We start from the raw sequence: 25,279 nt of genomic DNA on the forward strand, positions 1-25,279 counted from the left end.
GATTGGTTTTAGGTTGGACGTTGGATATTAAAGCTGGCCTTACGTTGAATTCTGATGTCAACACAATTTTCTTGTCCAAAAAACATGCAAAATACAATGTCAATCTGACATCATGACGTCATTTGACACTTCTCATTAGTGACATGCATCTAAACCAGGGACGTCAAACTCAATTCCTGGAGGGCCACAGCCCTGCACAGTTTAGTTTCAACCCTAGTTAAACACACCTGATCAAGCTAATTGAGTCTATCAGGCTTGTTTGAAACATACGGGTAAGTTTGTTGGAGCAGGGTTGGAACTAAGGCCTACTCACACTATGCTATCCGAACCGTGCTCAGGCCCGTTTCCTGGATCGTTTGAGAAGTGTGAGTGCTCTGAATCAGGCTCAAACATGGTTTACTTGGCCGGCCCTGGCCCGGTTGGAAGAGGTGTGCCAGAGCACAGTTCACTTAGACTTTGGCGCGGTACGCTTGTAGTGTGAGTGCAAAATACACCTGAGCCCAAAACTGAGGACAACACATGACTTTTAAGGGACTGTTTTATATGGACTTATTAATCATTCTTACTGTTCAATGAACGCAAACTGTTGTAGTTTATTAAAGATGCAAACTCCTCACTGCACGACATCTGCACCTTCAGCAAACCTAATACCTGCAGCACGATGACTTTATGGTTGTTTATGAGCTTCAAAAGAGGCTGATCTAATCTTTGTAGACTATAAATATATATGTACTATATATCATTTATTTAAATATGTGGGTGTTAGGACTGTGTGTTTGATTTTGATCCTAGATTGGGGGCGTGCTTTCAGCGCACCTGACGCTTCTTGGCACCCTTATTTAAACCCCGGCAGAGAGTTTGTCAGGGCCGCTGTCCATTCACTTGGCAGTTGGCCAGAGGCGCGCTCCTATTTGGGCATTATGCTTTGTTTCGCATTCATACACTATTACTGACAACATTTACCGCAACCATACAGTACATTTGCATTTCAGACTGATTGAACATACTGATACTGATATTTTGATTATATAATTTAAATTGAGTTAAATAAATCTTCTTTTTGATTATACTTCTCCTTGTCGTCTCCCTTATTATGTTACATTCCTGAGCCAGGTGTAACAGTGGGCAACAAATTATAGATTCATTTTAATTAAAAATTATTATATTATTCTTATTTTTTAATTCAACTATAGGGGTGCGGCCGGGTAGGGGGCCTTACAAGACAATAGGCCCAGGGGCCCCTGAGTTCTTAATTAAGGCATGCCTTACACAACCACTTACTTTCCCTCGTACACTAAGTAAAAGCCCCAAGCAAAGGATTAACTTAATGACACTTAAATGGTTGTGCTTTATCTGTGAAAATTTTGGGAGTCTCAATAGAGAAGTAAAAACATAAGACGAGTCCCCAATTTCATGCTACGACCCATCTAGGACGTAACATGCACACAAACTTTACCTGCACTGTCTTTAGGACGACGAGTCTATTATTGACTGATTAACTGTGTAACATTTCATTGTGTCAACCGCTGGTAATGGAGTAGCACAAGAACATTGGTGCTGTCAAACTACTCATCTTTTTTTATACAGCCACAGCACATGACCTGACTTGACTGGTTTTTATTTGCATACACAGTTCTGACACATTGATTTAAATACCTAAGCAGTTCTACCTGTCACAGGTGTTAACTAATTATGTACTCAAGTTACTCCAGGCCAAGTTAAAAATGCTCTGATGTTTTTTTGTCATGGTTGTCATCATAAATATATCAAACATAGATTAATCATATTCGTAAGTAAATTCATTACAACTAATGAAAACTGTAGTTTGTGATCATCAATGCTAAAACTCTACATGATAACTAACTCAAATCAAGTCCAGACAGGATCATGTGGTTTCTGCTGCATCAAAGGCATTTTTGGAGGCCTCACCTGAACGCTACAGTAAATAAGAGCCAGAATACACAGATGTATTGTATAAATAATTTTCATTCATTTTATAGAGTGTCTAGAACAGGGGTCACCTAACTTGTTCTTGGAGGGCCGGTGTCTTGCAAATTTTAGCTTCAACCCTAATCAAACACACATGATCAAGCTAATCAAGGGCTTGCAAAGTTTAGTTGAAACATCCAGGCAGGTGTGTTGAGGCAAGTTGGAGCTAGACCCTGCAGGGACACCAGCCCTCCAGGACCGAGATTGGTGACCCCTGGTTTAGAAAGTAAACACAACAATTTGACTGCTGTGAAATGGACTAACATTTGACCCTTTATGACAATTGTGAATTGAATTTTCTTGTCAATATTTTTCATGTCAAATTGTTCAATTTAATGTCATTGGGTTGGAGAACACTACACTTTTTTTCTTTTTTTCTTTGGGAAAATGGTTAATTTACAAGACCCCTATAGGTAAACAGTTGAGTTTACAAGTGTTTAAAAATCTGTTTAGCCAATCTCCAGATCTGATGGGAGAACTTTTAGCCTAGCTTAGCATAAATCATTGAATCGGATTAGACCATTAGCATCTCTTTAAAAAAATGGCAAAAAAGTCTTGATAGTTGTATTATTTAAAGCTTGACTCTTCTGTAGTTACATCATGTGCTAAGACAATTATATGACTTTGATCTTCCCGCTCTTTCTGGAGTAATAATCAAGGAAATGACAAAATAAAAAACTGAATAAAAGAATTGTTAGATTAAGAATGGAGAAATAGCAGCTAATAATCCACCTCTAGCCAATGACAACAAATATGTCTACATTTTGTCTACATTCTACCATTGCAAGTGGTTGCCTTACATTTTAAGGTGAATCAAATCAACATTATGAGTCCATCGAACCTATAATATGTTAAATTGACTTCAAACAGCCTGTTAAACTTATAAAATTAAAATCAGAACATGATTAACTTAGTTTATCAAGTTACAATGACCTAAAAACATGTGCTGTCAGGACTTATTGATCATATAATCTTTTAATGTGTATTCAGTACTATTGTTTTAACTGTGTTTTTGATGCAGTAGTTTCAGCACTGGTGAACATAATCACACAACTCACTGTAAACACTCTCTCTTTAACACGGATGAGCTTCTGTCAATCACTTCTTTGTTTATACACACATAAGGTGTGTTTTGGTGTGGGGCGGGGCTTCTGCCTGCATTTTTAAAGCCTGAAGTGGGGCAAAAGAGTGCAAAAGCCAGTCATAGACAGAGAAGACGACGACTCCTTTGGGTGAAATTTCTCAACCTTGCATTTAAAGGTAGGTTTTTTTGTTTCTACATATACATATTCTGCTTGTCTAATAGTGGATATTTGTTTTGTATCTAAGAACTAGCATAACCAGTTGAGCATGACACTGCACATAAATCAATAAAATGCTTTCAGTATTGTTTAGATGAGTTTCGATGAGCAAAACTGTAAGACTTACAATGATAACTTGGTACAATTGTTTAGGGTTATTTGAAAATGTGAAGAAGTTGTGCTGACAAATAGAGCAGCAAAACATGTTTAGTGTGCAGAACAGTGATCATTGAAGTATGAGATGGTGTGATGCATTGACATGTCAGGTTGCTATACTGCAACAATGCCTTTCTTAGAATTTTTTGTCTTGTTTCTAGTCCAAATATCTAAAGATTCTTTGAATCAAGAAGCATTTTCTAGACAAGCAGAACATATCGTCTTGTTTTATGAAACAATCTGCCAAAATTAAGTAAGGTTTTCCTTAAAACAAGCATTTTTTGCAGTGTATATTATCTAAAAATGAAAGTTTCTGGATTGGATGAATATGATGTGACAATTTCATCATCATAATTGCTTCTTCCTTCTTCTTTTTATTTGATCGTCAGATTTTAAAATGCCTCCTCCAGTGGTTCCTCATGGCATGTGCCTGAAGGTTATGAATGACCGTAACATGAAGGGCGGCATGGGCTCTGACACAAATCCACTGAAGTTCATGGACCAAGACTACAACTTCCTGCAAGACTACTGTCTCAAGACAAGGCAGAGATTTGTTGATGAGTTTTTCCCACCAGACCTTCGTTCCATTGGCGAAGGGCTGCTGAAGCCTGAGGTCATGGCCCGAGTGGAGTGGATTAGACCAACGGTGTGTAATGAAATTGCTTAAAGCAGTGTTTCTCAACCATGTTCCCAGAGGACCACCAACACTACATGTTTTGGATGTGTCAATTGTCACATCCATTACAGCTCTTTCAGTCTCTGCTAATGCGCTGATGATCTGAATCTGGTGTGTTAGGGAGACATGGAAAATGCGCAGAGGTTGAACGTGGTTGAGAAACACTGGCTTAAAGGATTGTTTTGTGGAATCTGACTATATTTTGTAAGCTTATGTAAATGAATAAAATATGCAGTCTTGTTAAAGATAAAATGTTTTTACAGTCGCCACCATCAATTATAGTAGTTACACAAAATGCATCCGTTGACCAAATGCCAAATACTAATTTTTATTTCTTGTTTGATTTCAGAAATTATATCCAGAAGCTGCTGAATTCGTTGTAGATACGGTGTCCAGGTTTGACTATGCCCAAGGGTTTATAGGTGTGTCTGAGTTACCTCAATTTTGTTGTTTAAGCACTTAAAGATGCAGCCAGTATTGGCAGTTGTCTTGACCTGCCATCTAGTGTTATCACACTAATGTTTAGCTACTTCATAAAAATGCAGTATTTAAAGACAGTACTGATCTTTTTCCCCCAATAGTGGGCCAATCAGCCTAAAAATTAACAGTTATATTTAAGGATCTACTTTTTAGCCCTTCCCCTCAGCCCTTCATTTTGTGTGTTTTAGTATCTCGAATTTCTTTTGGTTTATTGGCATAAGGAACCACTCTCAATTCCTTCCCTCGGCCACCCCTCCCTGCACATTTTGTACTCTGCAAAAAATGCGTTTCTTACTTAGATTTTTTGTCTTATTTCTGGTCAAAATATCTAAAAGTTCTTAAATCAAGAAGCATTTTCTAGACAAGCAAAACATATTGTCTTGTTTTAAGAAATAATAAGCCAAAATGAGGTGAGTTTTGCCTACAATCAAGCTAAAAAATTTGCCAATGGGGTAAGCAAAATAATCTTATCACAAATTGAAAAGCAAGATTATTTTGCTTACCCCATTGGAAGATTATTGAAAGTAAGAAAAGCATTTTTTTTTTTTGCATTTTTTTTGTCTCTCTTATTTGACACGCATGGATCAGTTCATGGATCTCTCTGTTAATGAGCTGATGATCACAATCATGTTGGTTAAGTAACGAAGATATAGACAGCGTCCAAAATCACCTACTACTCAATAGGTACTGCATTTGAATTTGAATGTACTACTCTACTGTTAGAAAAGTATGTTCTATACCAGGGGTGACCAATCCTGTTCCTGGAGATCGAACTTCCTGCAGATTTCAGTTGCAACCCATATCAAACACACCTGGCTGTAATTATTAAGTGTTGTTCAGGTTCTAATTAATTGGTTCAGGTGTGTTTGATCAGGGTTGGAGCTGAACTGTGCAGGTAGGTAGATCTCCAGGATCAGGGATGAGCACCACTGTTCTATACAGTATGAATGGATCTACAGCCACCATTTTGTCATCATCACATGACCTACCCACGTCAGTTGCGTCGCTTTACTCCCATTAATAAATTCTCTCGTGGGGCATCATGGGAAAGCCTGCATCAGATGCGCACTTCGGTAAAGTCTATAGGATACACGGCCGGCCGGAATTTCGATACTAAATAACAGTATATTTTTACAGTACTGTGACGATTGGGTTTAGGGTTAAGGTGGAGGTAGATAGACGTTAAAAATATTAAATTTATTGAATAATTTAATAGATAACATCAATAATACTCAGTACAACAACTGTATTTACGTTACTGTGACCGTTGGGTTTAGGGTTAGGGTAGGGGTAGATGTTAAAAATACAATTTTTTGGGTAATTTAATAGATAACATAAATTATACAGGTAAGCAAAATAATCTTATCACAAATCGAAAAACAGGATTATTTTGCTTACCCCATTGGCAGATTATTTAGCTTGATTTAAGGAAAAACTCACTTCGTTTTGGCCTGTTATTTCTTAAAACAAGACAATATGTTTTGCTTGTCTAGAAAATGCTTCTTGATTTAAGAACTTTTAGATATTTTTTACCAGAAATAAGACAATAAATCCAAGTAAGAAAAGCATTTTTTTGCAGTGTAAGTATCAGATTCACTGTTGTTGTGTTGTTATTTTTCCTCAGGAAACTGTTGGTTTCTGGCCTCTGTTGGTGCCTTAACATTTCAAAGCAAATTACTGCAAAAGGTTGTTCCAGATGGACAGTCACTCAGACACAATTACACTGGCTTATTTCACTTCAGGGTGAGTTCCTTCTTTTTTTGCCATCTTATAAATCATTTATTTGTGTTCCGCACCTAAAATAACTGTTTATCCACACTTCTGTTGTTGTAAATTTATAGTTCTGGCGCTTTGGAAAATGGTTCGATGTAGTGATTGACGACAAGCTGCCAACAATCAATCGCCAGCTGATCTTTGTCAAATCTAAAACATATAATGAGTTCTGGCCAGCCTTGCTGGAGAAAGCATATGCCAAGTAAGTGCTGTTAAATCTTTAAAGTTATGAAATATAACCTCAAGCATATGTAAGCAATAGCGCTGTTGTTTTTAATACAAGCATGGTTGTAATTCATGTGCAGTAGTAATGCTCAAAATTTATGTCTGTTTCACTGCGGCGAAACAATTTAGAGCTAGAATGACTGTTGCAGGGTATGTGGCTCCTATGCTGACATGCACACCGGCCGAGTGTCTGAGGCCCTGCTGGACTTCACTGGCGGGGTTCATATGCACTACGATCTGAAAACGGCTCCGACTGATCTGTGGGAGATAATGTACCGTGCTTCCCAGTCAGAGGTCCTTATGGGCTGTGAAAGCCCAGCAGGGGTAAGCCAAAAGAGATTATATCCTACAGTTGTGGTCATTTAAACTTTTTTATATGTTGAAAAGAGAACAAGATATTTAGAATAATGTTGGAATTCAGTACTTACTGAAAGCCATAATGGAAAAAACAAATGTTACGTAGTCAAAGGCTGGTTTCCAACATTCATTCATTCATTTACCTTCAGCTTAGTCCTTTATTTATCAGGGGTTGCCAAAGTAGAATGAACCGCTAACTATTCCAGCATATGTTTTACACAGCAGATGTCCTTCCAGCTGCAACCTAATCCTGGGAAACACCCATACACTCTCGCATTCACACACATACACAGGGCTGGAGTGGGACTCTTTTTCAGCCCTGGAGTTTCAAGACCGGCCCACCTCAGTTCACCACTGACTATATTAAAATAAGGTCATTTCTAATTCAGTTTCTAATTACACTATCAAGTCTTTTTTTTTTTTGAGTAAACAGCTGTTTTAGAACTTCAAATGTTCAACAACCCTTACAGTATTATATGTCTTAACAATATAAATGAAAAAAAAAAAAAAAGTCACTCCAACAAGGACCGAAGCCGGATTGGCGGCGTCATAATTTCGTGCTAACCACTGTACCACAACAGCTGTACAATGGTTGGTGACTTATCTAGTTATATCATAAAATAATGAATAAGAAGGCTGTGGTCAAGTAAATAAATAAATTATTTTTAAAAAAGTGTGAGTGCTGAGAGCGACAAATTCTGGAGCTAGGGACACCGGCCCTCGCGGCCAAAAAACGGACTGGCCCAGTGGGAATTCTCCCGGTCCTTCTGATTAGCCAATGCGGGCCTGCACATACACTACGGCCAATTTAGTTAATCTAATTCACTCATAGCGCATGTAATTGGACTGTGGGGGAAACCAGTGCACCCAAAGGGAGACCCACACCAACACTGGCAGAACATGCAAGTTCCACACAGTTATGCTAACTGGTGCTTGCTGTTAGGCGACAGTGCTAACCACTGAGCCACTGTGCTGCCTGGTTTCCAACATTTTCCAATATATCTTCTTATGTGTTCAACATAAGAAAGAAACTTAAAGAGGTTTGGAGCAAGAGAAGGAGAAAATGATGACATGATGATCTTTGGGGGGGGATAGAAATTCAGTTTTAGACATTTAATCCAATGGGTCTAGAGACCCCCATACTTTTAAACACAAGGTATCTTTCACCCAAAAAACAACTACAATAAAAACACTGAAATTAAACTAGACACTTGTTGTTGTGGTGTCTATAAGATGGTGAACTTGTAATGTGTGGGATTGCTGCACATTTAAAAGAGACAGTTATGTAAGTGAATAATACCACACTGTCAAGACTTCTTATTGTGCTGTTCATGTTTCCACTTCATCAGAATGAGGAGCGGTTACCAAATGGCATAGTTCTGGGCCACGCTTACACTGTGACAAAGGTCTACCAGGTAGGATTGCACAAAAAACACGTTTCAGCATGTATAAAATTTATATCAGTTGAACCTAAGGGACAAAGATAATGCCTCGGGGCTATGCAGCCAATTTGATACACACCCACCATATTCATGTTTATACTTGATTTGAATGTTTTTTAGAGCTGGTTTTGATAAGCCAGAAGTAGAAAAACATAAAATAAAATTTAAGCCTCTGAAAGGTGTCTAATCAGAGTGGTTTTAAACAAAATTCCTTTGCAAGGAACTTTCTTCTTAAAATATAATAGCAGATTTTGTCACCTTGGAATTATAAGGTTCTATCTGCATTCTGAATGATTTTGAAATCTTGAGTTTTCAAAGTTTTTGCATTCCATATAGCAAACAGTATGTGTGTGACTTTTTTTTTTTTTAATAAAAAGTCTTAATATAAACAACTTATAAAAAACATCCCATAATGTAAATAAGGTGTCATTTAATAAGAATATGTCAATAACTCAATTTTGACATAAATGCCAGACAGAACCTTATAGTTCTAAGGTGACAAATTTTTGATATAATACAGGGCGGGTAAAAATATTTTAATTCTGCCTTTTGACGTTTAGACTGTTTTTATCATGACTCTAATGAAGTTGTATAGGAATTAAAGGTGCCATAAAATGAGAATATACCCAGGCATAGCTGAATAATAAGAGTTAAGCATGTAATTGCATACCATGAGCCTCAAACACCATGGTTTCCTTGTTCTTATGTTAAACCTATAAGTGAAAAATCCCAGAGGAGATCAGGACAATCGCAACAAAAACAAACTGTTACGTTGCACACAGAATTATTAATATTTCCTAATGGGATTACAACCAATTTCCCCCTCATTTTTATATTTATCTAAGCTTATATTATACTTACTATGTATATTGGACTCTTATTTTGAAAATGAGACGAGCTCTCAGGTACTGCAACCAGGCATGAAGTATCTCATCACAGCTTGTCATTAGCTTGCGAAATTTTGGCAAGATTATTTAGTGTAACTATAAGAGGCTTTCAGTCACACATGCAGCCAAGTTTATAATACGTTAAACTATCAAAATAAACAGCTAAATATGTTTTGTTAGTTTATCATGTAAAGTATGAAATTAGCCGCACATGTTTGTAATGAGGCAGCACACTGCTGAATATAAGTGTTCAATGCACATTTATGCATTGTCATATCATTCTGCTTTTACTGCCATTTTTCTGCAGTGAAAGGATGTGTATACACTTTATAAACCTCTTCTGCTTATGCAGATTTTGATATAATTCCTACTGGTGTTTTTATAAACAGTACATTACAAAGCTTCAAAATACAAGTACATCTCTGTATGTCTATTTTGTCTTAAGTATAATTACAATTTTACAATTAAGCCTATATTTTATCCGCAACACAATTCAGGAGCAAAATAGTTTACTCTAGTGGCTTAAAGATCACTTAATCTATCACTCCTTCTAGATAAAAGAGGAAACATTGAAATGTTTTTGACCACTTCATAAAGCCTAATTTGCTCAGTTTGTAGGGAATTTCATTCAGTATAATTTGTATCTTTGTTTTAATGTATTTATTTGTAGATCAGCTATCTACAAAATAAACAAAATTAACGAATTTTAGGTGAAGTGATATGCAAATAATACATTTTTCAATAATAAGGGAATTATAAATTCAATTCAAGACCTATTATAACATGTAAAATATAGTATTTCTGACAATTTTCTTTATAATTTGAGTTATGAATTACAGTATCACGATACTACTTGGTATCGTAATACTTCAGCTGGTACAGTATCGTAAGATGAATTAATGGCATCACGACAACCCTATCAGAGAGAGCAGCTGTGTGAGAGCAGGCACTGACACGAGCTGTTGAGCATCAGAGAAGAACTCATTAATATTCATGAGTGTTTCAGTGTAATAATATCTAGATATATAAAATTTTAAATAAATGTAATATGACACCTTTAAATATGGTGTAATTGCTTTTCACTCACCCTGTATAAAAATTCTATTAATTTGTGAAAAAAATACTTAGTGAGGACCTTAACCACAGAGTGTTTCAGGGAGAATTTTCACTATATTTAACTCCTTACAAGCTTGTTCTTGTTTTAAAAAATTGTGGGATGAAAAACATTGGCTTCCCATTCAACATGATAAATAATTAAAAATATAGAATAAGTTCTTGTAAAATAGAAAACATTCTGTATCAATTTTGTGAAAAGTTAAAAAAGCTACAGGTAATATTTAATAGATGTGGAAATATTTTTAAACTATAAACTACACTCAAATACTTACGTTTGCTGTTTAAACTTCTTATTTAAATTGAGTTGAAAAATAATTCAGTAATAGTTTTTTGGGGAAAACATTGTGTATAAGTCACTTAAATTTGTAAAAACAATTAAGTCAACCTAATTCATTTGTGTTGGGACAACATAAATTATGTGGAATCCAGCATTTAGTTTTTTTTACAGTGTATTTATTATAACTCTAACAGGTCATGAGTGGTAGAAATCCTGTTCAGCTGGTGAGATTGTTCAACCCATGGGGAGACAGTGAGTGGAATGGAGACTGGAGTGACAAGTAACTATGTTCATTAATTTAATCTACACATCTTTAGGATATAATTTAGAGAATTTTAGTTTGATTTGGACATGCTTTACATCACACAAAAGTAGCAGCATAAATATATAACTCACCCAAAAAACGAAAATTCTGTCATCATTTACCAATTCTCCATTGGTTTCTGTCTTCTGTTAAACACATATGAAGAAAAAAATTGAATGCTGTTTGAGAATTGGGAATGCTGTTAAAAAAAAAAGAAAAAAACAGCAAATGACTTCCACAATATGTTTTGTTCCTAATATGTTTGTCAATGGCTGCTTGGAGCCTGAGTAAATGATGTGACGGATTCATTTTTGTGAGAACGATACCTTTAAATTCATAACAGCTTACCAGCAGTTAGCAAGTTTAGTCTTGCTAAAGATAAATACTGAAAATGTGCAGTCCTTAACAAACAAATACAATTAAACGTGTGCTTTTATTCTTGTAATTTATTTATTTACATCAATCCTCCAGTTCACCTTTATGGAACACGGTCGATGATGAGGACCGCAAACAGCTTCTCGTATCTGATAATGGAGAGTTCTGGTGAGCATGAACAGTGTTTCAAATACTTGCCAAATAACAAATGAAGAGTTCAGATGCAAAAACCTCTAAATGCCAAAATTTTCTTGAAATTTTCTTTTAAAATGATCATTTTTCTCAGTCTCCTATGTTTATTTTCAAGTATTTAACTTCAAAAGCAATAAAAAGAACTTATTCATCAAATTTTTGAGTTTACACACAAGAGACAGAGATAAATGCAAATTTATCAAAGAAATTGAAAATCAAAGAAATCATTTAGAAATTGTCAAATGGCTTTAAGAGCTTTTTACAACTGAACTCTTCAAATATACTTTGCTTAAGATTTGTTTGTTTATTTGATTACAGGATGTCAATGAAAGATTTCCTTAGAACATTTGACAACATGGACATCTGTTGTAACTGTCCTGATTTTCTGGAAGGAAAGTCTGCATGCAAGTGGACCTCCAAGTCCCACAACGGCAGCTGGGTTCCTGGAAGTACAGCTGGAGGCTGCATGAACCACCCAGGTGCTTTTTGCAACACAGACCTCATTGGAAAAACATACCTAAACATACATCCGACTGCAGTTTCTAGGTTAAATTAACACAGTATTATGCAAACAACTTTGGTTCCTTTACACACTAATGATATTTGTGGTCAATTTTGTGCAGTTCTTTGCACAACACCAAATAAATACCACAACATTAAATTATGTCTATGATTTGTAATCAAATTCGTTTGTCTTACCCATACTTGTCAACATTTCAGAGACAATAGATTTCAGCTGTGGTGGGTTAGATACAGTAGCTGCTCCCACTAGCCACTTTAGGTAGTTTAAAATAATTTTTAAATTGCCAGAGCTGCCTCATCCCTGAAGATTAGGATTTCAGTTTAAGACCGTTTGTCAATATGGACGCTAATGTGTTCCTAGAATTGAGAAGCAGCATGATTGATAAGTGTTCGGGTGAGCAAAAGAAAGCAGGTAAATACCAAATGAGAGGATGATCAGGCGCACAGTGAGACACAGGCGATCCTAACTCACTGATGTTGTGAGCGAAGCACAGCTGATGTGAAGCCTGCGAAGGCTTAAAATCTCCTGTTACCTTGCTCAAAACAACTGTGCATGCTTGGAAACACAACTGGTGCGATCATTTCTCTTCTAAATAGATGGGAAAAAAGCGGTGCTTATGCACTCACAGTCCTGCTGCATTCAAGAGATCTCCGGATATTTTGTATGCAGCAGCGGTTGCCGGTTTCACTTTAACCATTCTTTGAACAGCATATTATTGGGCCTAATGTTAACCGTGTGACTGTAATCATCCGTTCACTATCGCACACATAATTTTTTTCACCTGCTTTCTTTGGCTTTCAGTTGTTTTTGTTAATATGGTTTAATTATCATCCTTTACAATAACAGTTTTAATTGGAGATCACCTCCCCATTTATCTATAGTTACCTGATGATCTGGGACCTTTAGCCTGGACAAACTGTGTATAGTTTTAGTTTTTTTTTAAATGTCAATTGTTTTTTAAGAACTTTTTTGTTGAATAACAAGTGTGTAAACAGCTATATTTAGCTTGTTTTGACACATTTTTAAAAAATTAGTGGCAAGGAAATTTGTTTGGTGTGGCCAGAGAAAAAAAAAGGTAAATTCTTAGTGTTGAGCCCTTAAAAGTCATGCGAAATGGAAAAAAACAAAACAAAAACAAAGTTAAGGAGGCATGTGGAATTAACACATATTTTAAATCAAGTAATTTTAGCATGCTAACGTCAAATTTATGCTTATAAAGTATATTTTCCCAACAAAAAAAAAAGACTTTGTGTCAAGTGTGGCAAGTTGTGGCAAGTGGCTAGTAACCTTAGAAAACTTCCAGCCACAGTGGCTGGTGATCAAAAAAGTTAATGTCAAGCCCTGCGTAATACACATCCTCAGTAAATGGCTCTGAGTGTGTTCATGACTAAAGGTAATGTTGTAAATAATATTCGGTTTATTGCACAGACTGATTTTTACTTCACAAGACCTCAATGCATCATCAGAATCCACAAGGATCTGTTTAGTTTTGAATGTATATGAGTATATGTTTTCAAAGTGCCTGTATTGGTTGATATTGCACATTTTGAATCATCAAACCTATAGAGTGAGAAACAGTAAGAACAGGTTTTAATTATTAGTCATCAATGCAATTCTGCATCTAACAGCTCTTTTCTGTAATTGCAGACACCTTCTGCACCAACCCCCAGTTCTGGCTGAGAATTAATGAGATGGACAAGACGTGTGACCAAGGCCAAAACAATGTTCTGGTGTCCCTCATACAGAAACCTGACAAGAGGAACAGACGTCTGGCTCAACACCACGGAATTGGCTTCTGCGTGTTTGCGGTCAGTTTTAACAAAAGCACACAAGCAATAAAATATCGAACAGCGTTTGCGCTTATTGTAACCTTAATTTTTATTTTTCTGCTTTTTTAGGTTCCACCAGAGGTGAGTTCAAATAAACCCTTATTATTGTGTTAATAACATAAGCAAACAAAGTGTATTTAATATGAATTAATAAGAATTTCACAATGTATTAAAGGGGTGGTCCAGAGTGTATTTTTAAGGCTTGGTTGTGTTTATGATGTAAAGCAATGTGTGCCATTGGAAAAATGCTGTAGAAAATCAGATGATTTTTTCATATATCCTACTTTGATTATATACAGCAACTCAGCTAACATGAAAATGACTGTCATAGTTTCTCTGAAAGGCCCGCCCTAAAGAGGCTCTGATTGGCCAGCTAACATAATGTGCTGTAATTAATGGATCAGCTCCAAGTCACACCCTTTCAAGCACACGCTTTTGCGCTGTGTAAACACTGACTACATTTACATGAACATCAGTAATCGACTCATTTGCCTTAATCTAAATAAGACAATAATAAGATTAAGGCGTTTACATGAGTTGCTTTTTAATGATACTGTTTTACATGTTCTAGCTCATAATTACCCCCCCCCCCCCCTTGACAAACGAGATATTGTATACAACTATAAACTTATGAACTGCTGGATGAGTGTTGTTTTAATGAAAGTTAATTCCGCATGCTGAATGGAAGACAAAAAAACCTTCGCATTTCACGATGTAGGTGTCTGTGGTCTGCACTGACTCGTTTGGTGCAAAGAGTATCAAATAGCCCTGTGTGTTGGTGTGTGTGTGGTCTATCCTGTTGCAAAACGCAGCGAAAAGTCCTTCATGACAGTAAAACTTCGATTAAGTTGTTTACATGTTTGTACTGCGCTTCAACAATGCGACTAAAATCGGCAAACTCCACAAGTCTTAATTCGATTTCTCTTTAGTTCGATGATGACCTTTAATCAGATTAAATTAATCATTAATGTTATATATTATAATCTGTCTACATGGTAGACTCTTAATCAGAGTATTGTCTTATTTGCATTAAAATCGAATTATTTTTTCATTTAAACATACTCCGTGTCGGTCAGAGAGGCTGTTAGCCGTATCAGTTTGTGACTGAATCAGACGGAAAATGACACAGAGGACCTCACACCTGAACTATAAAATAAAATCTGACAAGCGTCTGTCATATATATTCACGTTATAAGCATGTGTAAGTAATATGAAACGTTTATCTTTTGCGAGTTGATTATTTGAGATGTATAACGCAGGGAAAGCGGACGCATAGTGAGACACTGCAGCACTGCTGAAGATTGTGGGTGTTTACGGGGAGTGATCTCACTAGCCTGGATGTATTTTTTGTAGTCCCCAAAATTTCGTCCGCTGTATGGCTTTGCTAAGCTAGCTATGTAAACGCCTACATGTATGTCTCCCTCTGCATTGAACTTTTAACATATTACATTCAAAGATGTTGTTCATGTTCACACAGCTACATTACACATCAACTCAAGTCTACAATTTTATATCGTAGTGGACCACCCCTTTAAAGCAAATCACATTATTTTGGTTTATACTATGAGGCTGCTGAATGCTTAATCCTGATTGGCTGATGGACATTTTAAGGTGTGCAGTTGCTTTGAGATAAACACGCAGCTGAAGTTTTCCCAGGCAGGTTTTGACAGCATTAGTTTCATATCACTGTGATTAATGAACGGCAAGCTAATGTCATAAACCAATCACAAAACAAAAGGCTTGGATGATATCCATAAGCAACTTGTACTACACACAGGAGCAGTTTGGAGTCAAAAACTTGACAAATGTCTTGAAATACAACTTCTGAACAATGCTTTAGGTGTGGTATCTATTGTACTGTATACGCAGAATATTCTTTTCAGGCTGATTGAATTATTAGAAAATGATGCACCTGAAGTGTAATGGCCACTATGCTTCCTTAGGTGTGGATTATTTTAGCAACACTTTACAATAAGGTTGTATTAGTTAATTTGTTCACTAACAACAATGAACAATGCATTTATTACAGTATTTGTTCATGCTAGTAAAAAATAGCTAGTTAAAATACAATTGTTTATTTGTTAGTTTGTAAACTGACAGTCCAATATCTACTGTTTACTTGCATAAATTCTATAGAGTCAATCTAGGGCCATATATACTTGCAATATAAAAGAAAGTTTTGCAAAAAAAAAAATAAAGTATTGAGCAAAAAAAAAATGAAATTAATGCAAATCTCCAAAAAATGCAAAGCAAAAATGTATTTAAAATGTATTAAAAATGAAATTTGGTAATAAAAATAAAGAACTGCAAATAAAAATCAAGCGGTGCAAAAAAAAAAAAAATAAAAAATAAATAAATAAATAAATAAATAAAAATAAATATATATATATATATATATATATATATATATATATATATATATATATATATATATATATATATATATATATATATATATATATATATATATTGATTTTACATTTGCATTTTAACATGGCTTTTGTTTAATCTCACTTAGATGAGATCTGAGGGAAAGTTCAGATCAAGCTTTTTTAATAGAAAGCCTGTGGTGACAAGTGGGAACTTTCAGGACGCAAGACAGGTGATGAAGTTCTTCAGGCTGGAACCAGGAGAGTATCTCATTGTACCGTCCACTTACTTGCCTAATAAGAACGCAGATTTCATTCTGTCCATCCTCTGCAAGAATGACATCCAGATACAGTAGGTTCCATTCATACATTTGGCATTTTTAATGTTTCTTATAAATGATGTGTTATATATTATAATATTGGGCAGCACAGTGAATCAGTGGTTAGCAATATTGCCTCAAAGCAAGAAGGTCACTGGTTCAAGTCCCAGCTGGACCAGGTTATTTATATAAATTTGCATTTGTATAAAGTATTCATTAGCAGTATTATTTATTATATGCAAATTTATATTTGCTTTTTTAATAAAAGCAAGTTTAGATTTGTCCAGCTGTCAGGTTTTGGAGACATCTGCATCACCATATGGGGCATAAAAACAGGAGGTGTGTTTGGATGTAACTGTTTTTTTGACCACACTTAGATATTATTGTTCAATAATTCATTCGCTGGAAATTAGAACTGAATTTATAAATAGTTTTGAAACAAATCTGTGCTCAACAAGTGAAATTAATTATGTAGGCTAATGGATGTCTTCGGTGGAGTGCATATGACAACTTTTCCTTATCCACGAAAGTAAGGGATTAAAGGGTAAGAATTAAGAGAAAGAGAAAGTAAAGAGGAAGAATGGAGGAGGCTTGTTCTTTTTCCTTGTGCTGCAGATGGTCTGTTTAACTGTTTTCTCGCTAGTGAAGTGTTCAGTTTTTCCATATACAATGTGAACTACAGAGAAAGTTTTATAATATAGTTTTTTGCTGGATCCCAGGACATGCTGGACTAATTTGAAATGAAAAAGCAGACAAAGCTGCCAAAACAGCCCTAGCAGGAAAGCTAAAGCTAAAGGAGTGCAAAATCCCACCTTCGGCTTTAAAGCCACTAATAAAAGGCTACATTTCTAACAAATGGCAAACAGAATGGGATCAGTGCACAGAAAATAAACGTTTTAATATTCAGCCAGAAATAGGCAGAAAATCCAATTAATTTTTTAACTCAAGACATGATGAGATTGTTTAGAGAAGATGCCGCATTGGGCACACGAGACTCGCACAAGAACATTAACTTAATGGAGAAGAACGCTCAAAATGTCAAAATTGCAACAGAAACCAAACTTTTACACACATACAGTTGAAGTCAGAATTATTAGCCCCATTGTTTGCCCCCCCCCTGTTATCAATAGTAAACCTTAAACTGTTTTAGATCATTATCTTATATATTATCATTATTATTTATGTATTTACCTTGTGAACTATTTATTACAGTTAATGACCTTAACTAAATGGGTATTTATAATTTTTTTTTTTTTGTGCCATGGCATAGCCATAGCAATCAAAATTCTCTCTCTTTTCGACTTACAAAATCCACCCTGTAAATAGCAAATGCACCACAACTCTTTGCTAAAGAGAATGTGAGATGATTGGTTTAATGCACATGATGTAAAAACACAGCCATAACTCATTAAGACAATAAGCACAACCCTGATAGACCATGCACCAGGGCACAGAGCGTATTTTTCATCCTTAAAACAGCAAACAGACCTCAGGCACGACCTTCATGCTTTTGTGCCACACGCTTTTGACTTGGTGCTTAGATCGTTGAAATAGATCCCACATGATGCACACATTCAATGTATTCCATGCTTCTAATAATCTGAATGTAGACGATGTTTCTTGGCCAAGCAGAAGTGACTTTTGTTTTTATTTTTTATTTTTTCCAAACCTTATCATTTATCCTCTGAACATTTGGAATAGAAGTGAAGTTTATTCATAAACTAATTTCGAGAGGATCACGGGATTATGATTGAGCACGGCTGGTTCTGCATAAGCATGTATGATCCACCAATCAGGCCATTCCTAACCCACTATAAATAGCCAGGGCTTTTTCACTACAGTCATCTTCGATTTGAAGAATCCCCCCTTCCACCCTTACTTCTCCACCTTTCATTTTATAGGCTGGCACGGTGGCCCAGTGATTAGCACTGTTGCCTCACAGCAAGAACGTCACCGGTTCTAGTCCTTTAACAGGCCGGTGGTCGTTTCTGTGCGTAGTTTGCATGTTCTTCCCGTGCTCGAGTGGGTTTTCCCCAGGTCCTCTGGTTTTCTCCCATATTCCAAAAATATGCACTACAAGTGAATTGATTAATCTAAAATTTTCACTACAGCCTATCTCTCATCCTGCAACATATCTCTTCATAGCATTTAATTTTTAGTCATCAGCTCTTATCAAGGGGGGAGTTGTCGAGATCTACCTGGGCTCAAGGCTCCCCTCTTGCCCTGCAAACAGGAGGGAGCCCAGGGCTCAAGGACTTTTTGAATCAATCATCAGCTAAGTGTGAATTCTTGAAATGTGTTTTTTTGGAATCTTTCTGTGATAAAACTGCATATTCTTTTGTGGTTCTGAAAAAAGAAGGGTGCATGCTATTCGAAGAACATAAGGGATTAAACTGACCTAATTTTAGTACCTCTTTAAATAAGTTCAATTCAATTCAGCTTAATTTGTTTAGCGCTTTTACAATGTAGATTGTGTCAAAGCAGCTTCACATAAATGGTCATAGTAACTGGATCAGTGTAGTTCAGTTTTTAGTGTTTAAGTTCAGTTCAGTTCAGTTTAGCTCAGTTCAGTGTGATTTAAAATCATTACTGAGAGTTCAAACACTGAAGAGCAAATTCACTGATGCGTAGCTCTACCAATCCTGAACTATGCGAGCCAGTGGCGACAGCAGAGAGGGAAAAAAAATTCACCTGATAGGAGTGAAGAAAAAAAAAACCTTGAGAGAACCAGACTCAGTTGGGCACGACCATAAGTATTTACTTGAAATAAGATTAAAGTTCTCATCACCTAAAACAGATTACAGCTAATTATAGATTAAAATGTTCATTTGCAATGTGCTTTATTAAAAAGGTTGCTTTTAAAATATGTTTTTTTTTTAATTATTTAGAAAGGACACAGAAAGAACAGAGAAAGATTTTCTTGTGGATCTTATTGGAGTGTCTGAGGTAATAAAGTAAAATTGCATATTTTGTTGTAATTGCAGTAACTTTGCAAAGTTTTCTCTTTTATTTTATCAGGGAAATCAGAATTATTTTGTTAAATATTTTCTTATTCTAACGTTGTAAATAACTTTAATTTGGTCTTTGTTTAATTACAGCATATTAAATAAACACCTTAGCCTATTGGCTGATAAAAAGTTGAGTTTATTAAACTTCAGTGGTTAAAGTTTTGCCAAAATATTCCGTAAAGTGTACTTGACTTAAACCAGCCTTTTCAGTCAACTTTAAAAACTTTTTTGGCACAACTTCAACCACTGAAGCTTTAAAACTCAATTTCTTTGCTGCCGGTTGCTCTAAATTAAGTTAACTCAACTTTTTATTTTTTACTGTGTAATAATCTATAATTCTGTTATATATTTTCTAATTTATTTGAAAATAAAAACAAAATTAAAGTCGCAAAAATAAACTTGCCAACATTTTAAATATTATTAATATGATCCATTTAAGATTACAGAGAGCTGCTACAATATTTAAAAGTTGTAAAGAGTAGATACAGCAGATTTCAAATTTCTTGTCTTTCCTTTCTCACCTTCAGTCTGGTTGCACAGAAAAGGAGGATGAAGAGTCAAAAACAAAATTTCTGTTTCGACAGTATTCTGATCAGGTAAATATGAAATCTAACACCCAATCAAAATTAAAATGAGATCCAAAAAATTTAACAAAATAATAAAATATCGCTTAAATGCCTTTATTGGAAACAGTACAAAGTTGTGGATGCTGAGAAACTCCAGCAGATTCTTCATGAAAATCTGCTTAGAGGTGAATTAATATTTTTTATTGATGAAATACTGACAATTCTGAAATCTTAAACTACGATAAATGTAGATGAAATCTTGCAAATGTCTCTTTTGTGTTTCATGATCTTTTAGGGAGAAAAAATGCTGAAGGATTTGGGCTGGATTCCTGTAGAAGTATGATTGCCATGTCAGATGTATCCTTTCTTCTTGAAAATCGTTCATTGATTCATTGATTCATTCATTTTCAGCGTAGTCCTTTTATTAATATAAATATTATTAATAATATTTATATCCATGGTCACCACAGCGGAATGAACCGCCAACTTATCCAGCACATATTTTACGCAGCGGATGGCCTTCCAGCTGCAACCCATCTCATGGGAAACATCCATACACACTCATTCACACTCATACACTACGGACAATTTAGCCTACCCAATTTACCTGTACCGCATGTCTTTGGAAACCTGAGCACCCAGAGGAAACCCACGTGAACGCAGGGAGAACATGCAACCTACATACAGAAATGCTAAGTGACCCAGCCGAGGCTTGAACCAGCGACCTTCTTGCTGTAAGGCGACAACTGTAGTAACTGTGCCACCGCGTCACCTTCTTGAAAATCATGTAAAACATAATTAGTAGTATTTGTGTTGTTAAGAAACCAGCTTTAGCTCAAGAAATATTCCCTGACAATACCAATAACAACAGTTTTGTGTCACTGGAAGACTTCAGGGATCAGAATTTGTTCGTCTGTGGGACCGGATTACAACCTACAGGGTTTGTGGATTTTAGTGATCGATCTGTCTGTCTATCTGTCTGTCTGTCAATCTGCCCATCCATTTATACTTATATTATAGGTAATAGGGTTCTGTGAAGTTTTTCACAATTGTCCCAAAACAAAGGTGTTTTTGAATAGTTTTAAGACAACTTTTATGAAAGGTTTTGGTTGACTTTAAAGGTTGACTACTATACATATAAAGACAAATATTTATTATTATTTCCTTTTTAATGTATTTTTACAGGACATCTTCTACAACATGGACTCTTCTAAAGATGGTGTTCTGTCTTTGAATGAACTTCAAAATGCATTAGAGAAAACAGGTTAAGACTTATATAGTTTATGCTTTGCTGTGGTAAATATTTATATATATACAGAGTTGAAGTCAGAATTATTAGCCCCCCTCAATTATTAGCGCCCCTGTTTATTTTTTTCCCCAATTTCTGTTTAATGGAGGGAAGATTGTTTCAGCACATTTCTAAACATAATAATTTTAAAAACCTATTTCTAATAACTGATTTATTTTATCTTTGCCATGAGAACAGTAAATAATATTTTACTTGATATTTTTCAAGACACTTCTTTACAGCTTAAAGTGACATTTAAAGGCTTCACTAGGTTAATAAGGTGAACTAGGCAGGTTAGGGTAATTAGTCAAGTTAGTGTACAGAACAAACCATCATTATACAATATCAAAAAAAAAAAAAATTGCTTAAAAGGGCTAATAATTTTGTCCCAAAAATGGTTTTAAAAAAATTAAAAACTGCTTTTACTCTAGCCGAAATAAAACAAATAAGACTTTTTCCAGAAGAAAAAATATTATCAGACATACTGTGAAAATTTCCTTGCGCTGTTAAACATCATTTGGAAAATATTTAACATAGAAAAAAAAAAAATCTAAATCAATAGGGGGCTAATAATTCTGACTTCAACTGTATATATATATATATATATATATATATATATATATATATATGTACACCTGTCAACTGCTCGTTAACGTAAATTTCTAATCAGCCAATCACAGCATTTCAACACAAGGTCAAGAGGATTTGCTGCAGTTCATCGTGGCATGGTTGTGGTGTTGCTGGTCTGAGTAATTCAGAAACTGCTAATCGACTGGGATTTCAAGCACAACCATCTCTAGGGTTTACAGAAAATGGTCAGAAAAAAAGAAAATATCTAGTGAGCGGCAGTTCTGTGGGTGCAAATGCCATGCTGTTGCCAGAGGTCAGAAGAGAATGGCCAGATTGATTTGAGTGAATACAAAGGCAACAGTAACTCAAATAACCACTTGTTACGTCCAAGGTCTGCAGAACTGAGGCTACAACTGAGACTACAATTCACACAGGCTCACCAAAACTGAACAATAGAAGATCGAAAAATGTTGCCTGGTCTGATGAGTCTCAGTTTCTGCTGCGACATTCAGATGGTAGGGTCAGAATTTGGCGTCAACAACATGAAAGCTTGGATCCATCCTGCCTTGTATGGTTCAGGCTGCTGGTGGTGGTGTAATGGTGTAGAGGATACATTCTTGGCACACGTTAAGCCCATTAGTACCGATTTATCATCGTGTCTCAACGCCACAGCCTGCCTGAGTATTGTTGCTGACCATGTCCATCCCTTTATGACCACAGTGTACCCATCTTCTGATGGCTACTTCCATTAGGATCACGCCCCATGTCATACAGCGCAAATCATCTCAGACTGGTTTCTTGAACATGACAATGAGTTCACTGTACTCAAATGGCCTCCACAGTCACCAGATTTCAATCCAATAGAGCACCTTTGGCATGTGGTGGAACGAAAAATCTTCATCATGGATGTGCAGCCGACAAATCTGCAGCAACTGCATGATGCTATCATGTCAATATATGGACCAAAATCTCTGAGGAATGTTTCCAGTACCTTGTTGAATCTATGTCCCAAAGGATTAAGGCAGTTCTGAAGGTAAAAGAGGGTCCAACCCAGTATTAGTAAAGTGGCCGGTAAGTGTTTATCACACACACAAGCACGCCATCTGCCTTTTTATGTACACCCACTGTTGCTGGAAACATTCCTCAGAGGTTTAGCTCATAAAGTTTAACTGCACATCCATAGTGCAAATCTCCTGTTCCAGCATATCAAAAAATGTGCTCGAATGTATTGAGATCTCGTGTCTGAGGAGGTCATTAGAGATTTGTGTACTCACCATCATGTTTTAAGATGGTATTTTGAGATGTGAGCTTTGTTACATGCTGGAAGTCAGAATATAGTCATCAAAAGATCTACACCTTGGTCATAAAAAGATGGACATTGTCAGCAACAATACTAAGGTAAGCACTTAAGGGTCTAAGTCACAGGTGTCAAACTCGGTTCCAAAAGGGCCGCAGCTCTGCACAGTTTAGTTCCAACCCTAATTAAACACACCTGATCAAACTAATTGAGTCCTTCAGGCTTGTTTGAAACCTACAGGTAGTGTATTGGAGCAGGTTTGACACTGGTCTAAAGTGTGCCAAAAAATAAATCACCCCAACAACCCTTAAACCAAGAAGATGAACCACTTAAAGGAGGGTAAATCCATGTTTTCATTTGATTTAAATAAATTCTGGCCATACCATTTCATTGCTTAAGGTGAAATCAAGACTCATCATACCTGTTTTCAATCTTCTTTTGATCAGTTTGTGTTCATTTTGGCTTCAGCTCGCTGTCCTGACAGGAGTGCCTCCAGTGTTTTTTTCTTCTGCTGCTGTAGATAATCTATTTCAAGGTTTGACAATGTATGTTCAGCGATGCTCTTCAGCAGACCTCAGCTGTAGATATTTGAACTACTGTTGCATATTTAACTTGAACCAGTTTGTCCATTCATCCCTTTGACCATTGGCAACAACTCTGCATTTTCACTCTTTAACTGACAAATTCAGACCAGTCTTTATGAGATCAATACTATGTTAAGTGGTTTCAAAACTTTGAGTTTCATTCTTCAAGTTATTTTGAAGAAAGTCGAAAATGTGTAACAATTGACTTCCACAGTAGGAAAAACAACTACAAAAGAAAGAAACTTGAAATGAGTAAGTAAATAGTGAACAAATTCCTATTTGTGGGTGAACTATTCCTTTAAATCCCTCTTTTTTTTCCATGTTCTGATTCTCAGTTTGAACTAAAGCAGATTATCAAATCCCCATAAATACAATAGAGTTGCTGTAATTTGATTGGCTGATACTGTTTTTGCATTAACAAGCAGTTGAACTGGTATAAATAATAACATGGCTGTTGGCTGTACAAAACATTATAATAGTGCATGCATGTGCATGTTGTATAGTATTGTTTGTCATGGTTGTTTTATCCTAGGCCTACATCTAAACGAAGACATCTTGAATCTCATGGTGGTGCGGTACGGTGGTGCATCTGAACAGATCTCGTTGGAGGGATTCATATGCCTTGTCATGCGTTTGAACTGCATGGCCAGTGAGTGCAGCTGCTGCAATGCAGTTTGGTGTTCAGGAGTGTAAAATTAAACCAAACAATTACGTTACATGTGTCACCCACACACCCATAAACAAAATTGAGTTCAATTTTTTCATGCTCCTGAAACTTCTTTATTAACAATTTATTTATTATATTTTGTATTGTACAAAATTCTAAGCATTTATTCTGTTCATCACTTAGGCATATTTCAGAAACTCTGTGAAAATGGGAAGATAAGTCTTGATGAGAGTGAGGTAATTCCAATGTGAACATTTTATTATTATTATTATTATTATTATTATTATTATGTTTCTGTTCAAATAACCTATTTGTGTTTATTTGTGTTTTAGTGGATAGGACTCACCATGTACTCATGAAGAAATGTCTGCTTGCCAGTGTGCTTGTCAGCAAATGCATAAAAGCAGTGTTAAACAGCAGTGTTTTGGGCAATTTCACATTTTGTTGTTGAATTATTTTGTAAAACAACAAAAATAAAGTTGCAGTGGTTGCATTTTTTTGTACTTGTATCTCTCTAAGAATTAAAAGGCTTGCCTTTCTTTCTTTGCTTTTATTTAAAACTGGAAATGTCACATGAATTTAAATTTTCTTTATTGATTTTTTTTAAACCCAGCCTCATTCTGATTACGTCCCCTGTATACATTTTTGAAGAGCATCAAATATGTCCCAGGAGCTGTGTTTTTTTTTTTGAGGCTGCTTTGTACACTT

At 35.8% G+C, this 25,279-nt stretch overlaps 1 protein-coding gene across 2 annotated transcripts; it reads left to right on the forward strand.

Annotated features, from left to right (window-relative positions):
- The first annotated feature begins 3,179 nt into the window (after window positions 1–3,179).
- On the forward strand, window positions 3,180–25,064 carry si:ch211-202f3.3. Of its 2 annotated transcripts, XM_087291040.1 has the most exons (22): window positions 3,180–3,249; window positions 3,836–4,092; window positions 4,472–4,544; window positions 6,227–6,345; window positions 6,444–6,577; window positions 6,750–6,924; window positions 8,307–8,372; window positions 10,874–10,959; window positions 11,455–11,526; window positions 11,869–12,029; window positions 13,721–13,881; window positions 13,972–13,983; window positions 16,421–16,623; window positions 19,480–19,537; window positions 20,127–20,195; window positions 20,293–20,350; window positions 20,461–20,522; window positions 21,037–21,105; window positions 21,351–21,429; window positions 24,437–24,553; window positions 24,755–24,807; window positions 24,904–25,064. In XM_087291040.1, exons 2-22 carry the CDS (start codon window positions 3,844–3,846, stop codon window positions 24,928–24,930), a joined length of 2,103 nt encoding a protein of 700 aa, XP_087147166.1. In that variant the 5' UTR covers window positions 3,180–3,249; window positions 3,836–3,843; the 3' UTR covers window positions 24,931–25,064. The 2 variants fall into 2 exon arrangements, 1 of the variants encoding a protein (XP_087147166.1); XR_015513774.1 differs by lacking the exon at window positions 13,972–13,983 and having other exon boundaries at window positions 13,721–13,885.
- The last annotated feature ends 215 nt before the right edge of the window (window positions 25,065–25,279 follow it).

The sequence above is a fragment of the Danio rerio genome, chromosome 17 (genome assembly GCF_052040795.2).
Source record: "Danio rerio strain M-AB ecotype USA chromosome 17, GRCz13ab, whole genome shotgun sequence".
Classification (NCBI taxonomy): domain Eukaryota; kingdom Metazoa; phylum Chordata; class Actinopteri; order Cypriniformes; family Danionidae; genus Danio; species Danio rerio.

Bases quoted from the DNA above. Each gene is read 5' to 3' on its own strand.
- si:ch211-202f3.3 (XM_087291040.1), top strand. From the start codon at position 3,844: ATGCCTCCTCCAGTGGTTCCTCATGGCATGTGCCTGAAGGTTATGAAT. The intron at 20,351-20,460 runs GTGAATTAATAT...ATGATCTTTTAG, and splicing joins TCATGAAAATCTGCTTAGAG to GGAGAAAAAATGCTGAAGGA. The intron at 21,106-21,350 runs GTTTGTGGATTT...GTATTTTTACAG, and splicing joins ACCGGATTACAACCTACAGG to GACATCTTCTACAACATGGA.